Source organism: Zonotrichia leucophrys, unplaced genomic scaffold (genome assembly GCF_028769735.1).
Source record: "Zonotrichia leucophrys gambelii isolate GWCS_2022_RI unplaced genomic scaffold, RI_Zleu_2.0 Scaffold_162_106701, whole genome shotgun sequence".
NCBI lineage: Eukaryota > Metazoa > Chordata > Aves > Passeriformes > Passerellidae > Zonotrichia > Zonotrichia leucophrys.
This window is the reverse complement of record NW_026992367.1, coordinates 86,414-106,701: the sequence shown is the minus strand read 5'-3', so window position 1 is coordinate 106,701 and position 20,288 is coordinate 86,414. Positions and strand designations below refer to the sequence as shown.

The 20,288-nt window shown below is 62.3% G+C and overlaps 2 protein-coding genes and 1 long non-coding RNA gene across 5 annotated transcripts; 1 reads left to right on the top strand and 2 right to left on the bottom strand.

Moving 5' to 3' along the window:
- The first annotated feature begins 340 nt into the window (after positions 1-340).
- On the top strand, positions 341-7,983 carry PORCN (porcupine O-acyltransferase). The gene is made up of 7 exons (XM_064738060.1): positions 341-468; positions 2,404-2,504; positions 4,110-4,186; positions 5,157-5,220; positions 6,668-6,753; positions 7,492-7,602; positions 7,690-7,983. The coding sequence occupies exons 2-7, from the start codon at positions 2,450-2,452 to the stop codon at positions 7,789-7,791; spliced, it is 495 nt and encodes a 164-aa protein (XP_064594130.1). The 5' UTR covers positions 341-468; positions 2,404-2,449; the 3' UTR covers positions 7,792-7,983.
- A 116-nt stretch (positions 7,984-8,099) lies between these two features.
- Positions 8,100-20,024, bottom strand: SLC35A2 (solute carrier family 35 member A2). Of its 2 annotated transcripts, none has more exons than XM_064738059.1 (5): positions 19,929-20,024; positions 17,771-17,953; positions 15,510-15,661; positions 12,487-13,151; positions 8,100-8,543 (listed from the first exon to the last, which is right to left on the bottom strand). In XM_064738059.1, exons 1-5 carry the CDS (start codon positions 19,987-19,989, stop codon positions 8,516-8,518), a joined length of 1,089 nt encoding a protein of 362 aa, XP_064594129.1. In that variant the 5' UTR covers positions 19,990-20,024; the 3' UTR covers positions 8,100-8,515. The 2 variants fall into 2 exon arrangements, with proteins under 2 accessions (XP_064594129.1, XP_064594128.1); XM_064738058.1 differs by having other exon boundaries at positions 12,491-13,151.
- On the bottom strand, positions 10,507-12,209 carry LOC135461076 (uncharacterized). Of its 2 annotated transcripts, none has more exons than XR_010443325.1 (3): positions 12,195-12,209; positions 11,077-12,123; positions 10,507-11,042 (listed from the first exon to the last, which is right to left on the bottom strand). It is a non-coding gene; the product is annotated as an uncharacterized LOC135461076 (long non-coding RNA). The 2 variants fall into 2 exon arrangements; XR_010443326.1 differs by having other exon boundaries at positions 11,077-12,065; positions 12,124-12,198.
- Positions 20,025-20,288: the final 264 nt, after the last annotated feature.

The following is a 20,288-nucleotide window of genomic DNA, read 5'->3' as shown; positions in this document are numbered from 1 at the left end:
TCTGTCCCTGTCCCTTCCCCTGTCCCCTTCCCCTGTCCCTGTCCCCCTGTCCCTGTCCCCTGTCCCTCTGTCCCCCTGTCCCCTGTCCCCTGTCCCCTGTCCCCTGTCCCCCCTGTCCCCTGTCCCTCTGTCCCCTGTCCCCTGTCCCCTGTCCCTCTGTCCCCCTGTCCCCTGTCCCCCTGTCCCTCTGTCCCTCTGTCCCCTGTCCCCTGTCCCCCTGTCCCTCTGTCCCCCTGTCCCCTGTCCCCTGTCCCTGTCCCTCTGTCCCCCTGTCCCCTGTCCCTGTCCCTGTCCCCCTGTCCCCTGTCCCTCTGTCCCCCTGTCCCCATCCCCTGTCCCCAGGTGGCTCCGTGCCTATGAGAGCGCGCTCTCGTTCCACTTCAGCAATTACTTCGTGGCCTTCCTGTCCGAGGCCACGGCCACGCTGGCAGGGTCAGGGCACAGCGAGCGCCACGAGCACCTGCACTGGTGAGGGACAGTGACAATGTGACACTGTGTGACACTGTGTGTGACACTGTGTGTGACACTGTGTGACACTGTGTGACACTGTGTGACACTGACCTGTGTGTGACACTGTGTGTGACACTGTGTGTGACACTGTGTGACACTGTGTGTGACAGTGTGTGACACTGTGTGACACTGTGTGTGACACTGTGTGTGACACTGTGTGTGACACTGTGTGTGACATGTGTGTGTGACACTGTGTGTGACACTGTGTGTGACACTGTGTGTGACACTGTGTGTGACACTGTGTGTGTGACACTGTGTGACACTGACGTGTGTGACACTGACCCCTGTGTGTGACATGTGTGACACTGACCTGTGTGTGACACTGTGTGACACTGTGTGTGACATGTGTGACACTGTGTGTGACACTGTGTGACACTGTGTGTGACACTGTGTGTGACACTGTGTGTGACACTGTGTGACACTGACCTGTGTGTGACACTGTGTGTGACATGTGTGACACTGACCCCTGTGTGACACTGTGACACTGTGTGACACTGTGTGACCCTGTGTGACACTGTGTGACCCTGTGTGACACTGACACTGCACAGCGAGCACCACAAGCACCTGCACTGGTAAGGGACAATGACAATGTGTGTGACACTGTGTGTGACACTGTGTGTAACACTGTGTGACACTGACCCCTGTGTGACACTGACCTGTGTGTGACACTGTGTGTGACACTGTGTGACACTGTGTGTGACACTGTGTGTGTGACACTGTGTGTGACATGTGTGACACTGTGTGACACTGACCTGTGTGTGACACTGCACAGCGAGCGCCACCAGCACCTGCACTGGTGAGGGACACTGACCATGTGTGACACGGTGACACTGACAGTGTGACACTGACTGCACCCTGAGTGATAGTGACAGTGTGACACTGACCTTGTGTGACACTGATAGTGTGACACCGACCTGTGTCACACTGCCCCTGATGTCCCCTGTGTCACACTGTCCCTGTGTCACACTGTCCCTGTGTCACACTGCTGTCCCCTGTGTGTCACACTGCTGTCCCTGTGTCACACTGTCCCTGTGTCACACTGCTGTCCCTGTGTCACTCTGTCCCTGTGTCACACTGTCCCTGTGTGTCACACTGTCCCTGTGTCACACTGTCCCTGTGTCACACTGTCCCTGTGTGTCACACTGTCCCTGTGTCACACTGCTGTCCCTGTGTGTCACACTGTCCCTGTGTCACACTGTCCCTGTGTCACACTGTCCCTGTGTCACGCTGTCCCTGTGTGTCACGCTGTCCCTGTGTCACACTGCTGTCCCCTGTGTGTCACCCTGTCCCTGTGTGTCACCCTGTCCCTGTGTGTCACACTGTCCCTGTGTCACACTGTCCCTGTGTCACACTGCTGTCCCTGTGTGTCACGCTGTTCTCTGTGTCACCCTGTCCCTGTGTGTCACATTGATGTCCCCTGTCACACTGTCCCTGTGTCACACTGTCCCTGTGTCACTCTGTCCCTGTGTGTCACACTGTCCCTGTGTGTCACACTGTCCCTGTGTCACACTGTCCCTGTGTGTCACACTGCTGTCCCTGTGTCACACTGCTGTCCCTGTGTGTCCCCAGGGACCTGGCGGTGTCACACTGTCCCTGTGTCACACTGTCCCTGTGTCACACTGTCCCCTGTGTCACACTGTCCCTGTGTCACACTGTCCCTGTGTCACACTGTCCCTGTGTCACACTGTCCCTGTGTCACACTGCTGTCCCCTGTGTGTCACCCTGTCCCTGTGTGTCACTCTGTCCCTGTGTCACACTGTCCCTGTGTGTCACACTGCTGTCCCTGTGTGTCACACTGCTGTCCCCTGTGTGTCACACTGCTGTCCCTGTGTCACACTGTCCCTGTGTGTCACACTGTCCCTGTGTCACACTGCTGTCCCTGTGTGTCCCCAGGGACCTGGCGGTGTCGCGGCCCCTGCGGGTGGAGCTGCCGCGCTCCATGGCCGAGGTGGTGACAAACTGGAACCTGCCCATGTCCCGCTGGCTGCACACCTGTGAGCACTGGGGACACTGGGGGGACTGGGGGGGGCCCTGAAGGCCATACTGGTGTGAGCGGTGTCCCATACTGGTGTCCCATACTGGTGTGAGTGGTGTCCCATACTGGTGTGTCTCACTGGTATCACTGGTGCACACTGGTGTCACTGGTGTCCCTGGTGCCCCGCACTGGTGTCACTGGTGTAGCTGATGTCCCACACTGGTGTCACTGGTGTAGCTGATGTAGCTGATGTCCCTCACTGGTGCCCCACACTGGTATCACTGGTGTCACTGGTGTCACTGGTGCCCCGCACTGGTGTCCCTGGTGTCACCGGTGTAGCTGATGTCCCTCACTGGTGCCCCACACTGGTGTCCCTGGTGCCCCGCACTGGTGTCACTGGTGCCCCACACTGGTGTCACTGGTGTCCCTGGTGTCACTGGTGTAGCTGATGTCCCTCACTGGTGTCACTGGTGTCCCGCACTGGTGTCACTGGTGTCACTGGTGTAGCTGATGTCCCTCACTGATGTCACTGGTGTCCCGCACTGGTGTAGCTGATGTTACTGGTGTTCCTGGTGCCCCACACTGGTGTCCCTGGTGTCACTGGTGTAGCTGATGTCCCTCACTGGTGTCCCGCACTGGTGTCCCTGGTGCCCCACACTGGTGTCACTGGTGTCCCTGGTGTCCCTGGTGCCCCGCACTGGTGTCACCGGTGTAGCTGATGTCCCACACTGGTGCCCCACACTGTGTCACTGGTGTAGCTGATGTCCCTCACTGGTGCCCCACACTGGTGTCCCTGGTGCCCCGCACTGGTGTCACTGGTGCCCCACACTGGTGTCACTGGTGTCCCACACTGGTGTCACTGGTGCCCCACACTGGTGTCACTGGTGCCCCACACTGGTGTCACTGGTGTCCCACACTGGTGTCACTGGTGCCCCGCACTGGTGTAGCTGATGTCCCTCACTGGTGTCCCACACTGGTGTCACTGGTGCCCCACACTGGTGTCACTGGTGTCACTGGTGTAGCTGATGTCCCTCACTGGTGTCCCGCACTGGTGTCCCTGGTGTAGCTGATGTCCCTCACTGGTGTCCCACACTGGTGTCCCACACTGGTGTCACTGGTGTAGCTGATGTCCCACACTGGTGTCGCTGGTGCGGTGCCCCACACTGGTGTCCCTGGTGTCACTGGTGTAGCTGATGTCCCTCACTGATGTCACTGGTGTCCCGCACTGGTGTAGCTGATGTTACTGGTGTTCCTGGTGCCCCACACTGGTGTCCCTGGTGTCACTGGTGTAGCTGATGTCCCTCACTGGTGTCCCACACTGGTGTCACTGGTGTCCCGCACTGGTGTCCCTGGTGTCACCAGTGTAGCTGATGTCCCACACTGGTGTCCCTGGTGCCCCACACTGGTGTCACTGGTGTCACTGGTGTCACTGGTGTAGCTGATGTCCCACACTGGTGTCCCACACTGGTGTCACTGGTGTCCCACACTGGTGTCCCACACTGGTGTCCCACACTGGTGTCACTGGTGTCCCACACTGGTGTCACTGGTGTCCCACACTGGTGTCACTGGTGTCCCTGATGTCCCACACTGGTGTCACTGGTGTCCCATCCCGGTGTCCCCACAGACGTGTTCCAGACCGCTCGCTGCCTGGGCACCTTCGCCGCCGTGCTGGGCACCTACGCAGCCAGCGCCCTGCTGCACGTGAGGGACCCCAAAACCCCCTAAAATACCCCAAAATACCCTTAAAAACACCCCCAAAACCACCCCAGCGCCCTGCTGCACGTGAGGGACCCCAAAACCCCCTAAAATACCCCAAAAACCACCCCAAAATACCCTAAAAACACCCCAAAACCACCCCAGCACCCCACTATACGTGAGGGACCTAACACCCCCCAAAAACACCCCAAAAGCCCCCAGGCCCCCCTCCAAAACTCCCCCAGTCCAGCACAGACACCCCCAAAACCCCCCTGGACCCCCAAAGCCCCCCAGACCCCCTTAAAAGCCCCCTGGGCCCCCCAAAAGCCTCCTGGAATCCCCCAATCCAGCCTGGGACCCCCCAAAACCCCCTAGAACCCCCCCCAGTCCAGCACGTACACCCCCAAACCCCCCCAGACCCCCCAAAAGCCCCCCAGACCCCCTCAATCCACACGGACACCCCTAAAACACCCCAAAACCCCCCGCCCCCCTCCAAAAGCCCCCTGGACCACTCCCAATCCAGCAGGGAGACCCCAAAAGCCCCCCAGACCCTCCCCAAAAGCCCCCTTTGGACTCCCCCAATCCAGCCTGGGACCCCCCAAAAGCTCCCACTGGACCCCCAAAGGCCTCCCAGAACCCCCCCAGTCCAGCACGGACACCCCCAAGACCCCCCTAGAACCCCCCAAAGCCCCAGAGACCCCCTCAATGCAGCCTGGAACCCCCCAAAATTCCCCTGAACTCCCACAGACGCCCCCAGACCCCCCCAAAACCCCCTGGACCACCCCCAGTCCAGCAAGGACCCCCAAAAAGCCCCCTGGACTCCCCAAAAACCCCCCAGACCCCACAAAAAAGCCCCGTGGACAGCCCAAAATCCCCATGGACACCCCCAAAGCCCCCTTGACTCTCCCCCCAAAGCCCCCCAGACCCTCCCCAAAGCCCCCAGACCCCCCCAGAGCCATGGTGTCCCCCCCGGCAGGGTCTCAGTTTCCACCTGGCCGCGGTGCTGCTCTCCCTGGGCCTCATCACCTACGCCGAGCACGGTCAGCGCTGGCCCTTTAAGGGGCGGGGCCAGATGGGGTGGGAGGGGCCCAATGGCCGGGGCTTTAAATATGGGTGTGGCCTAATGGGAAGGGAGGGGCTGAGGATGTGGGTGGGGCTTCAATGCTGTGAATGAGAGGTGTGGGTGGGGCCTCAACGGTGGTGGGTGGAGCCTATTTGTGCTGGGCGGGGCTAAGAGGGTGTGGGCAGAGCCTGTGGTGATGGGCAGGGCTATGGGGTGTGGGCGGAGCTTGCAGTGAGGGGTGGGGCTATAAGGGTGTGTATGGTGATGGGCAGGGCTGAGGGGTGGGTGGAGCCTGCAGTGATGGGCGGGGCTATTGGGGGTGGAGCCTGCAGTGATGGGCAGGGCTATGAGGGTCTCAGTGCTGATGGGTGGGGCTATTAAGGGGGTGTTGCCTGCAGTGATGGGCGTGGCTATGGGGTGTGGGTGTGGCCTGTAGTGGTGGGCAGGACTATGAGGTGTGGGAGGAGCCTGCAGAGATGGGCGGGGCTATGAAGATACTGGAGGAGCCTGCAGAGATGGGCGAGGTTATAAGGGTGTGGGCAGAGTCTGCAGTGGTGGGCGTGGCTATGAGGATGTGGGTGGAGCCATGAGGGTATGGGTGGAGCCTGCAGTGATGGGCGGGGCTATGAGGGGGTGGGCTGTAGCAATGGATGGGGCTATGAAGGGGTGTAGCCTGTAGTGATGGGCGGGGCTATGAAGGGATGGGTGTGGCCTGCAGTGATGGGCGGGGCTGTGAAGGTGTGGAAGGAGTCTGCAATGATGGGCAGGGTATAAGTGGTAGGTGGAGCCTGTAGTATTAGGCGTGGCTATGAAAAGGTGTGGCCTGCATGGATGGGCGGGGCTGTGAAGGTCTGGGTGCTGATGGGCGGGGCTATGAAAGGGTGGGTGGAGCCTGCAGTGATGGGCAGGGGCCATAAAGTGATGGGTGGAGCCTGTGGTGATGGGTGTGGCTTTGAGATGTGGGTGGGGCTGGAAGTGATGGGCGGGGCTATGAAGGTCTCTATGCTGAATGGGCAGGGCTATTAAGGGGGTGTGACTTCCAGCTATGGGCGGGGCTTTAATGGGTGGGTGGAGCCTGTAGTGATGGGCAGGGCTATGGGGGTGTGGGTGGAGCATGCAGCAATGGGAGGGGCTATAAATGGGTGTGGCCTGTAGTGATGGGTGGGGCTATGGGGGTGTGGGTGGAGCATGCAGCAATGGGAGGGGCTATAAAGGGGTGTGGCCTGTAGTGATGGGCGGGGCTATGAATGGATGGGCGGGGCCTGCCATGGTGGGCAGGGCTGTGAGGGTCTGGCTGGTGATAGGTGGGGCTATGAAGGGGTGTGGCCTGCAGTGATGGGCGGGGCTCTGAGTGGTGATTGGTGTGTCTATGAGGGGTGTGGCCTGCAGTGGGCGTGTCCCTTGCTGACCCCGCCCTCCCACAGCTCTGAGGCAGCGCCTGGCCGCCATCTTTGACGCCTGCGTGCTGTCCAAGCGCTGCCCCCCGCGCTGCAGCCACCGCCACAAGGACGTGAGAACGGGGACACCGGGGGGCCTGGGGTGGTTTGGGGTGATAACGGGGTGAGGATGGCGGTTTGGGGACCCCTGGGTGGGAGGGCAGGGGGTCTGGGGGGCTCTGAGGGGGTTTGGGGGAGCGCTGGGGGGCCCTGGGGGCACAGCAAGGGGGTTCAGGGCTCCTGCAGGCACTTGGGGGAATCTGGGGAGTCCTTGGGGTTCCCTGAGGGAGTTTGGGGTCCCACAGATGCTGTGGGCGTGGGAGGTGAACATGAGGAGTTGGGTTTGGGGGGCTCCCTGCAGGGATTGGAGGGGTCTCTGAGGGTTTTTGGGGTCCCACAGATGCTGTGGGTGTGGGAGCTGAACACGGGGATTTTGGGGTCCCTGAGAGTTTTTGGGTCCTGCTGACGCTGTGGGTGTGGGAGTTGAACACGGAGGGTTTGAGGGGTCTCTGAGGGTTTTTGGGGTCCCACAGACGCTGTGGGTGTGGGAGGTGAACAGGGGGGATTTGGGGCGGCCCTGATGATATTTTTGGGGTCCCACAGACGCTGTGGGTGCGGGCTCTGAACACGGAGGGTTTAGGGGGTTCCTGCAGGGATTTGGGGGGTCCCTGAGAATATTTTTGGGGTCCTGCAGACACTGTGGGTGCACGCTATGAACACAGGGGGCTTTGGGGTCCCGCAGATGCTGTGGGTGCGGGAGGTGGACATGACGGTTTTGGGGGGGTCTCTGATGATATTTTTGGGCCCCGCAGACGCTGTGGGTGCGGGCTCTGAATGGGGCCTTGGGTGCCCTGGCCCTGTTCCACCTCTCCTACCTGGGTGCCCTGTTCGATGTGGAGGCCGAGGACGCCGTGGAGGAGCAGGTGGGATCCCCGAGCCCCCCGGAGCCCTCCCGAGGTCTGGGGCCGCCCCCACCATCGGGAGCGCCCTGACGCCCTCCCCCTCCTCAGGGCTACGGCATGGCCTACACCGTGCGCAAGTGGTCCGAGCTGAACTGGGCCAGCCACTGGGTGACGCTGGGCTGCTGGGTGCTGGCCCGGCTGCTGCGCTGAGCCCGGCGAGGCCACCGGGGGCAACTGGGACGAGCTGGGAGCGCCTGGGAGGACCGGGCACCACAGAGAGCGCGGCCGCTCCGCCCGCCGGGGCCGCTCCGCGCCGGAAGCGCCTCTCGATGGTCCCAACTTCCGCTCCGGGAGGTTTCCCGCCCTTTCTCGGGCGCTGGGACCAATAAAGCCTCGCCTCGATGGTTTCTGTCAATCATTCCCGAGCGGCCAATGGGAGCGCGAGGGGCGGTGCCACGCGGCGCATGCGCGGACGCGTTGCGGGGGTGGCGCCCCCTGGCGATGGCGCAGAGCCAAGGTTTGACCAAAATCCTCTTAATTCACCTCAAACCCGCGCGGGGGGGCCCTATGGCCCCTATAGGGACCGGAGGGGGGTCCCCTATAGCCCCCGGGGGAGGGGGGAGCGGCCATAGGGCTCCTATGGGGAGCAGGAGTGTCATTGAGTCCTCTATAGGGACTGGGCAGGGTCCATATAGGGGCTGAGGGAAGGTCCATGTAGCCCCTATAGGGACTGGGCAGGGTCCATATGGCCCCTATAGGGACTGGGGGGAGCTGCCCCTATAGCCCCCAGGAGGGGAGCGGCCATATGGCGGCTGTAGGGACTGAGGGGTCCCGGGGGGGGGCACAGGGCCCTATAGAGGGTCCATATGGATCCTATAGCGCCCCGCAGTGCCCCAGGGGGTTGCTCTATGGGGCCCGGGGTCGCTCGGTGCCGTCAGGTGCCCTTGGCCTTGCTGGGAGACCTGCAAGAGAGAGAGACCCTGAGAGGCCCCATGGATCCTATAGGGCCCGGGGAGCTCCAGGGGGGCTGGGAGAGCCCTGGGGGGGGTTCCCTATGGATCCCATACGGCCCTGGGTGGTTCCTTTAGCATCGGGGAGGGTCCCTATGGATCCTATATGGCCCAGGGGGGAGGGTCCCTTATGGATTCTATAAGGCCCCGGGCAGTTCCTATGGATTTTACAGGGCCCAGGGATTCCCTATGGATCCTATATGGCCCCAGGCAGTCCCCTATAGATCCTATATGGCCCTGGGGGGTTCCTGTGGCAGCCAGGAGGGTCTCTATGGATTCTATACAGTCCCCATACATCCCTATGGATCCCATACAGTGCCTATGGGTCCTGTATGGCCCTGGGCAGTCCCCCATGGATCCCATGCATTCCCCTATGGATCCCATACATTCCCTATGGATCCCATGCATTCCCTATGGATCCCATACAGTCCCTATGGATCCCATACATTCCCTATGGATCCCATGCATTCCCTATGGATCCCATACATTCCCCCATGGATCCCACACATTCCCTATGGATCCCACACATTCCCCCATGGATCCCACGCATCCCCTATGGATCCCATACATTCCCTATGGATCCCACACGTTCCCTATGGATCCCATACAGTCCCTATGGATCCTGTATGGCCCTGGGCAGTCCCCCATGGATCCCATGCATTCCCCCATGGATCCCATACGTTCCCCCATGGATCCCATACATTCCCTATGGATCCCTCATGGATCCCATACATTCCCTATGGATCCCACGCATTCCCTATGGATCCCATACATTCCCCCATGGATCCTGTATGGCCCTGGGCAGTCCCCCATGGATCCCACGCATTCCCTATGGATCCCATGCATTCCCTATGGATCCCATACAATCCCCCATGGATCCCATGCATTCCCTATGGATCCCACGCATTCCCTATGGATCCCATACATTCCCTATGGATCCCACACGTTCCCTATGGATCCCATACATTCCCCCATGGATCCCATACATTCCCTATGGATCCCATACATTCCCGTATGGCCCTGGCCAGTCCCCCATGGATCCCACGCATTCCCTATGGATCCCATACATTCCCTATGGATCCCATGCATTCCCTATGGATCCCATACATTCCCTATGGATCCCATACATTCCCCCATGGATCCCATGCATTCCCTATGGATCCCACGCATTCCCTATGGATCCCATACATTCCCCCATGGATCCCATACATTCCCCCATGGATCCCATACAATCCCCCATGGATCCCATACGTTCCCTATGGATCCCATACAATCCCCCATGGATCCCATACGTTCCCTATGGATCCCACACATTCCCTATGGATCCCACACATTCCCTATGGATCCCACGCATTCCCTATGGATCCCACACATTCCCCCATGGATCCCACACATTCCCCCATGGATCCCACACGTTCCCTATGGATCCCATACATTCCCCCATGGATCCCATACATTCCCTATGGATCCCACGCATTCCCTATGGATCCCATACAATCCCCCATGGATCCCACACATTCCCTATGGATCCCATGCATTCCCTATGGATCCCATGCATTCCCCCATGGATCCCATGCATTCCCTATGGATCCCACGCATTCCCTATGGATCCCACACATTCCCTATGGATCCCATACGTTCCCCTATGGATCCCACACGTTCCCTATGGATCCCTCATGGATCCCATACAGTGCCCATGGATCCTGTATGGCCCTGGGCAGTTCCCTATGGATCCCATACAATCCCCCATGGATCCCATGCATTCCCTATGGATCCCATACGTTCCCTATGGATCCCACACATTCCCTATGGATCCCACACATTCCCTATGGATCCCACGCATTCCCTATGGATCCCACACGTTCCCCCACGGCTCCCAGCCCGTGTTAGTGTGTTAGTGCCCCCCCACACGCGCTTTAACCAAATCCGCCTTTATTAGCCCCAAAGCTCGTTAAAAACGCGCCCGGCCCCTCCCCCCTACAAAATCTGTACATCGGCCCCTCCCCCACCGGCCGGGGGGCGGGGCGGGGGCGGGGCTTCCCACAGAGGGGGCGGGGTCTCAATGAGCCCCTCATTAACTTTCATTCATCTCTGACCTCATTAACCTCTGACCTCGTTAACCTCTGACTTCTTTAACGTCTGATCTCATTAACCCTGCTGACCTCATTAAGCTCTGATCTCATTAACCCCACTGACCTCGTTAACCCAGAGCTCCTTTATTAACCTCATTAACCTCGTATCCCATTAACCCTGCTGACCTCATTAACCTCATATCTCATTAACCCTGCTGACCTCATTAACCTCTGACCTCGTTAACCTCATATCTCATTAACCCTACTGACCTCATTAACCTCAGATCTCATTAACCTCATATCTCATTAACCCTACTGACCTCATTAACCTCAGATCTCATTAACCTCAGATCTCATTAACCCTACTGACCTCATTAACCTCAGATCTCATTAACCCTCCTGACCTCATTAACCTCAGATCTCATTATCCTCATATCTCATTAACCCTACTGACCTCATTAACCTCAGATCTCGTTAATCTCCACCTCAGCATCCCCCAGCACCCAACGAGCCCCTGCCAATTAACGAGCATTAATGAGCTCCCCATCCCCTATAACGAGCCTATGCAGGTCCCTAACGAGCCTTAATGAGCTGCCCATAATTAATGAGCCTCTGCACAGGTCCCTAATGAGCCTTAACGAGTCCCCACCCCCAAAACAAGGCCAACATTGGGGTCCCCCCCTGCTGATCCTGGGGACCCCCCAGCTCCTCCACCATTCAACTGAGGCTAATGAGCCTAACGAGCCCAATCAGCCTAATGAGAGTAATGAGCCAAACAAGCCTAATGAGCTCTAATAAGACTAATGAGCCTTAATGAGGCCCTGCCACCTGCTGCCCCTCACCTGCTGACCCCTGGGGACCCCCAAGCTCCTCCACCATTCTAATGAGCCCAACGAGCCCTAATGACCTCTAATGAGCCCAACGAGCCCTAATGACCTCTAATGAGCCCAATGAGCCCTAATGACCTCTAATGAGCCCAAGGAGCCCTAATGAGCCCAATGAGCCCTAATGACCTCTAATGAGCCCAAGGAGCCCTAATGACCTCTAATGAGCCCAATGAGCCCTAATGACCTCTAATGAGCCCAATGAGCCCTAATGAGGCTAATGAGCCTTAACGAGCTCTAATAAGCCCTAATGAGGCCCTGCCACCTGCTGACCGCACACCTGGGCACTCTCACCTGCTGACCCCTGGGGACCCCCAAGCTCCTCCACCACACTAATGAGCCCTAATGAGCCCAACGAGCCTTAATGAGGCTGATGAGCCTAATGAGCCCAACGAGCCTTAGTGAGGCTGATGAGCCCTAATGAGCCCAACGAGCCTTAGTGAGCTCTAAGGAGCCTAATGAGCACTTATGAGCTCTAATGAGCCCTAATGAGGTCCTGCCACCTGCTGACCCCTCACCTGGGCACTGTCACCTTCTCACCCCTCACCTGGGTCCCCTCACCTTCTCACCCCTCACCTGGGCACCCTCACCTGGGCACATTCACCTGCCACCCCTCACCTGGGCATTGCCACCTGCTCACCCCTCACCTGGGCACTGTCACCTTCTCACCCCTCACCTGCTCACCCCTCACCTGGGCATTGCCACCTGCTCACCCCTCACCTGCTCACCCCTCACCTGGGCATTGCCACCTGCTCACCCCTCACCTGGGCATTGCCACCTGCTCACCCCTCACCTGCCTCCCCTCACCTGGCCATCACCACCTGCTGCCCCCTCACCTGCTGCCCCCTCGCCTGCTGCCCCGCCCCGCTCGCGGCCCCGTCCATCCCGTCCCTCCCGCTGTCCCGCTGTCCCCGTGTCCCTCCCTAGGGCCCCACTGACTTGCCGGGGTCCTGCCCGCGGGCGGGGGGCTGCGCCCGGGGCCGCCCGTAGAGCACGACGGCGGCGAGCACCATGGCGGTGCCGGCCAGGAAGGGCGCGCGCGGCCGGAAGCCGAACAGGTGCGCCGAGGCGGCCGTGGAGGCCAGGATGGAGAGCGCCGTGGCGAAGCCCTTGAGGATGTTGTCGGCGTAGCGCACCACCACGGCCACCAGCAGCCCCCCGGCCGCCTGGTTCACCACCACGGCCCACACGGCGCCGTTGTAGCCGTAGAAGAAGCCGAGCGCGGCCACGGCGGGGCCCTCGGCGGCCAGCATGGCGCCCAGCCCCACGGCCGTGCCCACGGCGCCCAGCTGCACGTTGCGCAGCCAGATGGAGCCGCCCGAGCGCTTCAGCAGCCGCTCGAAGTAGACGCCGGCGAAGCCCGAGGACAGGCAGGAGGCGGCCACGGCCGCCAGCCCCACGGCGTAGCTCTGCGGCGGCCCCTCGGGGCCCGCGCTCGGCGGCAGCGCCCCCGGCACCGGCACGGCCCGCGCCTGCTCCGCCTGCACCAGCGCCACCCCCGCGAACAGCAGCGCCAGCGAGAGCCACTGCAGCCGCGACAGCGCCGTGCCCAGCAGCAGCACCGAGAACAGCGCCGTGGTCAGGATCTTCAGCTGGTACGTCACCTGCGGGGACAGCAATGGGGACAGGGACAGGGTCAGCTGGGGACAGGGACAGGATCTTCAGCTGGTACGTCACCTGCGGGGACAGGGGGACAGGGACAGGGTCAGTCACTGGGAACAGGGACAGGGACATAGGGACAGGGTCAGTCACTGGGGACAGGGACAGGATCTTCAGCTGGTACGTCACCTGTGGGGATGGGGGACAAAGGGACAGTCAGCTGGGGACAGGGACAGGATCTTCAGCTGGTACGTCACCTGCGGGGATGGGGACAAAGGGACAGGGTCAGCTGGGGACAGGGACAGGATCTTCAGCTGGTATGTCACCTGCGGGGACAGGGGGACAGGGACAGGGTCAGCTGGGGATGGGGACAGGATCTTCAGCTGGTACGTCACCTGTGGGGACAGCAATGGGGACAGGGACAGGGTCAGGTGGGGACAGCAGGGACAGGGTCAGCTGGGGACAGGGACAGGGACATGGGGACAGAGACAGTCACTGGGGACAGGGACAGGATCTTCAGCTGGTATGTCACCTGTGGGGACAGGGGGACAGGGACAGGGTCAGCTGGGGACAGGGACAGGGACAGGATCTTCAGCTGGTATGTCACCTGTGGGGACAGGGGGACAGGGACAGGGTCAGTCACTGGGGACAGGGACAGGATCTTCAGCTGGTATGTCACCTGTGGGGAGAGCAATGGGGACAGTCAGCTGGGGACAGCAGGAATAGAGACTTGGGGACAGGGTCAGCTGGGGACAGGGACATGGGGACAGTCAGCTGGGGACAGCAGGGACAGGGACAGGGACAGTGACTGGGGACAGGGATATGTGGGGACAGGGACAGGATCTTCAGCTGGTACATCACCTGGGGACAGCAGGGACAGGGACAGCGGGGACAGTCACCTGGGGACAGGGTCACCTGCAGGCCAGCAGGGACAGAGGGAATGGTCACCTGTGGAACAGTGGGCACAGGGACATGGGGACAGTGGGAACAGGGACAGGGACACCTGGGGACAGGGATTGGGACAGGGCCACCTGTGAGACAGCGGGGACAGGGACATGGGGACAGTCACCTGGGACAGGGACAGCTGGTGACAGCAGGGACACAGTGACACATGGGGACAGAGACACCTGTGGGGCCAGGGCCATGTGGGGACAGGGACAGGATCTGCAGCTGGCATGTCACCTGTGGGACAGCAGGGACAGGGTGACATGGGGGCAGGGACACCTGGGGACAGCGATGAGAGCAGGGTCACCTGTGGGACACGGACACAGGTGTGGGAACAGGGACACGGGCACGGGGACACAGCCACTGTCACCAGCAGGGACATCAGGGGACCCTGGACATCGTCACAAGGACACGAGGACAGGGACAGGGTGACTGTCAGAGGGACACAATGACAGGGACACCGTGGCTGTCACACGGACAGGGGCACAGGGACACTGTGACTGTCACACGGACACCATAACTGTCACAGGGGCACGAGGACAGGGACACGGTGATTGTCACAGGGACATGGGGACAGGGACACCGTGGCTGTCACAAGGACCTGAGGACCGGGACATGGGGACAAGGACACTCTGGCTGTCACAGAGGCACGAGGACAGGGACACTGTGACTGTCACAGGGACAGGGGCACAGGGACACCGTGAGTGTCACAGGGACACCAGGGAGTGTCACAGAGGACACAGGCACGGGGAAAAACCATGACTGTCACAGGGACAGGGGCACGGGACACCAGAGTGCACAGGGACACAGGCACGGGGACACCGTGAGGTCACAGGGACACCATGACTGTCACAGGGACACCATGAGTGTCACAGGGATATAAGGACAGAGACACAACGACAGGGACACCATGGCTGTCACAGAGACGTGGGGACAAGGACACGGTGACTGTCACAGGACAAGGGCACAGGAACACCGAGGCTCTCACAGGGACATGGTGACAAGGACACTGTGGCTGTCACAAGAACACAGCCACAGGGACACAGTGACAGTCCCCAAGCTCATCACGTACGCCCCATGTGCCACCTCCCCATGTGTCACCTCCCCTGTGTGCCACCCCCTCAGTGTGCCACCTCCCTCCAGTGCCACCTCCCTCCAGGTGCCACCTCCCTCCAGGTGCCACCTCCCTCCAGTGCCACCTCCCTCCAGGTGCCACCTCCCTCCAGGTGCCACCTCCCTCCATGTGCCACCTCCCTCCAGGTGCCACCTCCCTCCAGGGTGCCACCTCCCTCCAGTGCCACCTCCCTCCAGGTGCCATCTCCCTCCATGTGCCACCTCCCTCCATGTGCCACCTCCCCCTGTGTGTCACCTCCCTCCATGTGCCACCTCCCCGCGTGTCCCCTGTCCCCATGTCACACCTGGAAGGTGGCGGCGGGCAGGTTGGAGATGGCCACGTACTGCAGGTTGTTCTGCAGGGTGTAGATGAGGGAGGGGACAGCCAGGCGCAGCGTGTCCCCAAACTGTCCCACCACGGCCTCGTGCAGCGTCACCGCCGTCTGCCGGACACTGCCTGGGGGGACAGGGCTCAGGACAGGGACACTCTGTCCCTGTCACCGCCACCCCCTGAGCCTCCCGTGTCCCCTCGTGTCCCCCGGGTCTCTGCCACTTGTCACTGCATCCCTCCCGTGTCCCCTGTGTCCCCAATGTCCCTGTTGTCCCCAGTGTCCCCATGTCCCCAATGTCCCTGCTGTCCCCAATGTCCCTATGTCCCTACCCCGGTGCTGGATGAGCAGCAGCAGCAGGCACAGCCCCAATGTCCCCATGTCCCCGCTGTCCCCATTGTCCCCAATGTCCCTGCTGTCCCCAATGTCCCTGCTGTCCCCAGTGTCCCCATTGCCCCCAGCTCACCGCGGTGCTGGATGAGCAGCAGCAGCAGGCACAGCCCCAATGTCCCTGCTGTCCCTGCTGTCCCCAATGTCCCCAGTGTCCCCATGTCCCTACCCCGGTGCTGGATGGGCACCAGCAGCAGGCACAGCCCCAGTGTCCCCAATGTCCCCAGTGTCCCCATGTCCCTACCCCCGTGCTGGATGAGCACCAGCAGCAGGCACAGCCCCAATGTCCCCACTGTCCCCGCTGTCCCCAGTGTCCCCATTGTCCCCAGCTCACCCCGGTGCTGGATGGGCACCAGGAACAGGCACAGCCCCAATGTCCCCAGTGTCCCTGCTGTCCCCAGTGTCCCCATTGCCCCAGCTCACCGCGGTGCTGGATGAGCAGCAGCAGCAGGCACAGCCCCAGTGTCCCCAATGTCCCCAATGTCCCCCAGTGTCCCCATTGCCCCCAGCTCACCCCGGTGCTGGATGAGCAGCAGCAGCAGGCACAGCCCCAGTGTCCCCAATGTCCCCACTGTCCCCAATGTCCCCGCTGTCCCCAGTGTCCCCAGTGTCCCCATGTCCCTACCCCGGTGCTGGATGAGCAGCAGCAGCAGGCACAGCCCCAATGTCCCCACTGTCCCGGCTGTCCCCAATGTCCCCCCAGTGTCCCCATTGTCCCCAGCTCACCGCGGTGCTGGATGAGCAGCAGCAGCAGGCACAGCCCCAGTGTCCCCAATGTCCCCAATGTCCCCAGTGTCCCCCCAGTGTCACCTGCTGTCCCCAGTGTCCCCCTGTCTCACCCCGGTGTTGGATGAGCAGCAGCAGCAGGCACAGCCCCAGTGTCCCCCTGCTGTCCCCAATGTCCCCAATGTCCCCAGTGTCCCCATGTCCCCAGCTCACCCCGGTGCTGGATGGGCACCAGCAGCAGGCACAGCCCCACTGTCCCCAATGTCCCTGCTGTCCCCAGTGTCCCCATTGCCCCCAGCTCACCCCGGTGCTGGATGAGCAGCAGCAGCAGGCACAGCCCCAATGTCCCCAATGTCCCTGCTGTCCCCAATGTCCCCCCAGTGTCCCCATGTCCCTACCCCGGTGCTGGATGAGCAGCAGCAGCAGGCACAGCCCCAGTGTCCCCAATGTCCCTGCTGTCCCCAATGTCCCCCCAGTGTCCCCACTGTCCCCAGCTCACCGTGGTGCTGGATGGGCACCAGCAGCAGGCACAGCCCCAGTGTTCCCAGTGTCCCCAATGTCCCCATTGTCCCCATTGCCCCCAGCTCACCGCGGTGCTGGATGAGCAGCAGCAGCAGGCACAGCCCCAATGTCCCCAATGTCCCTGCTGTCCCCAGTGTCCCCATTGCCCCCAGCTCACCCCGGTGCTGGATGAGCAGCAGCAGCAGGCACAGCCCCAGTGTCCCCACTGTCCCCAGTGTCCCCAGTGTCCCCATGTCCCTACCCCGGTGCTGGATGAGCAGCAGCAGCAGGCACAGCCCCAGTGTCCCCAGTGTCCCCAGTGTCCCCATGTCCCTACCCCGGTGCTGGATGAGCAGCAGCAGCAGGCACAGCCCCAATGTCCCCAATGTCCCCAATGTCCCCATTGTCCCCAGCTCACCCCGGTGCTGGATGAGCAGCAGCAGCAGGCACAGCCCCAATGTCCCTGCTGTCCCCAATGTCCCCCCAGTGTCCCCATTGCCCCCAGCTCACCGCGGTGCTGGATGAGCAGCAGCAGCAGGCACAGCCCCAATGTCCCCACTGTCCCCAATGTCCCTGCTGTCCCCAGTGTCCCCCCAGTGTCCCCATTGTCCCCAGCTCACCGCGGTGCTGGATGAGCAGCAGCAGCAGGCAGGCGCTGCCCTTCATGGCCTCGGCCATCACCACGGCCGTGGTGGGCAGGAAGCGCTCCCCGGGCAGGGTGCGCACGTAGCGGATGCTGAGCACCAGCGACGCGTTCTGCAGCACCAGCACGCCCAGGCTGGCGTACTTCACCTTGCGGGACACTGCGGGGACAGGGACAGCTCACTGAGGGACAGGGGACACCGGGCTGAGCCCCCTGATAACCCCCAGCACACCCAGGCTGGCGTGCTTCACACACTGGGACACTGTGGGGACAGGGACAGCTCACTGAGGGCTGGGGACACTGAGCTGAGCCACCCTGAGCCCCCTTGAGTTCCAGTGTCACCCCCAGTGTGACCCCCAGCACGCCCAGGCTGGCGTGCTTCACACACTGGGACACTGTGGGGACAGGGACAGCTCACTGAGGGCTGGGGACACTGAGCTGAGCCACCCTGAGCCCCCTTGAGTTCCAGTGTCACCCCCAGTGTGACCCCCAGCACGCCCAGGCTGGCGTGCTTCACACACTGGGACACTGTGGGGACAGGGACAGGTCACTGAGGGACAGAGGGACACCGGGCTGAGCCCCCCAAAGGCACTACAGGATGGGAACTTCACACTGTGGGGACCCCTGGCTGTCACTGAGGGACAGGGGCACACCAGGCTGAGACCCCCTGAGACCCCAGTGTGACCCCCAGCACGCCCAGGATGGCGTGCTTCACACACTGGGACACAGCGGGGACAGGGACAGGTCACTGAGGGACAGGGGACACCGGGCTGAGCCCCCTGATAACCCCCAGCATGCCCAGGCTGGCGTACTTCAGCTGCCGGGACACTGTGGGGACAGGGACAGGTCACTGAGGGCTGGGGACACCGGGCTGAGCCACCCTGAGCCCCCTTGAGTTCCAGTGTCACCCCCGGTGTGACCCCCAGCACCCCCAGGCTGGCGTGCTTCACCTTGCGGGACACTGTGGGGACAGGGACAGGTCACTGAGGGACAGGGGACACTGAGCTGAGCCACCCTGAGCCCCCTTGAGTTCCAGTGTCACCCCCGGTGTGACCCCCAGCATGCCCAGGCTGGCGTGCTTCACACACTGGGACACTGTGGGGACAGGGACAGGTCACTGAGGGACAGAGGGACACTGGGCTGAGCCACCCTGATAACCCCAGGCACTACAGGATGGGAACTTCACACTGTGGGGACACCTGGCTGTCACTGAGGGACAGGGGACACCGGGCTGAGACCCCCTGAGACCCCCCAAGATCAGAACTTCACCCTCTGGGACACTGCAGGGACACCTGGCTGTCACTGAGGGGTGGAGACCCCGGTGTGACCCTCCAGGTGCAGCCCAGGCTGGTGCACTTCACCTTGCGGGACACTGTGGGGACATTGGGGGGTCACTGAGGGGTGGGGACACCGGGCTGAGTCCCCCTGAGCCCCCCCAGGATGGGAACTTCACCCTCTGGGACACTGTGGGGACCCCTGGCTGTCACTGAGGGGCAGGGGACACCGAGCTGAGTCCTCCTGAGCCCCCTCAGGCACCCCAGGATGGGAATGTCACACTGTGGGGACCCCTGGCTGTCACTGAGGGGCGGGGACACCGGGCTGAGTCCTCCTGAGCCCCCTCAGGGATGGGAATGTCACACTGTGGGGACCCCTGGCTGTCACTGAGGGACAGGGGGACACCGGGCTGGGCCCCCCCCAGGCACCCCGGGATGGGAGCTCCCCCCGCCGGGACACCGGGGGTCACCTCAGGTCCCCCCCAAAACCCCCCGGATCTGCCCCACAGCTCCCAGACCCCTGTGCCAGGCCTGCTCCAAAGCCCCCCAGAACCGCCCCCAGAGCACCCCCAAACCCCCCAACACCCCCGGCCCAGTCCCCCAGATCCCCGGGACTTCAAAACCGCCCCCAGAGGACCCCCCGATCCCCGGGACCCCCAAAACCGCCCTCAGTCCCCCCGATCCCCGGGACCCCCCGCACCCTCCTGCCCTGCCCTGCCCCATCCCCCCCCCCAGCCCCCCTCACACCGCAGCCCCCCAGCGCCCCCCGCCGGATCCCCCGCCCCGCAGCCCCTCCCCGGCCCTGCTCGGGCCCCGCCGCCCCTCGGCCGCCCCCCGCCGCCCCCGCCCGTGCCCCCTCACCCGTCGCGGGCCCCGCGGAGTCTCCGGAGCCTCCCCCGTCCGCCGCCCCCGGGGCCGCCATGGTGGCACCTGCACAGCACTTCCGCTTCCGGCCACGCCGCGGCCCCGCCCACCGAGAGGAGAGGCTCCGCCCACAGAGGGTCCGGCCAATCCCCGCGCACCTTCGCACGGCGCCCCGCCCCCTCAGCCAGTCCGACCAATCAGCGCTCGCCTCGCGCTCTTCCCGCCGCCGACTCGCGCTGTTTCCTCCTCTCTCCCCGTAAGCCACGCCTCCTTCGCCCACAGGCCAATCGCCGCTCTCCTCACCTCACACACCCCCCTTAAGCCCCGCCCAGCGCTCTCACCACCTCCTCCCTTTCC

Excerpts from the sequence above, each read along its gene's own strand:
- SLC35A2 (XM_064738058.1), bottom strand. The coding sequence starts at position 19,989 with ATGGCGGCCCCGGGGGCGGCGGACGGGGGAGGCTCCGGAGACTCCGCG. Across the intron at positions 15,662-17,770 it reads GCTGCTCATCCAGCACCGCG|GCAGTGTCCGGCAGACGGCG; the intron begins GTGAGCTGGGGA and ends CTGTCCCCCCAG. Across the intron at positions 8,544-12,490 it reads CGCCCGCGGGCAGGACCCCG|GTCTCCCAGCAAGGCCAAGG; the intron begins GCAAGTCAGTGG and ends TCTCTCTTGCAG.
- PORCN (XM_064738060.1), top strand. The coding sequence starts at position 2,450 with ATGGCCGAGGTGGTGACAAACTGGAACCTGCCCATGTCCCGCTGGCTG. Across the intron at positions 5,221-6,667 it reads CATCACCTACGCCGAGCACG|CTCTGAGGCAGCGCCTGGCC; the intron begins GTCAGCGCTGGC and ends GCCCTCCCACAG. Across the intron at positions 7,603-7,689 it reads AGGACGCCGTGGAGGAGCAG|GGCTACGGCATGGCCTACAC; the intron begins GTGGGATCCCCG and ends CCCCCTCCTCAG.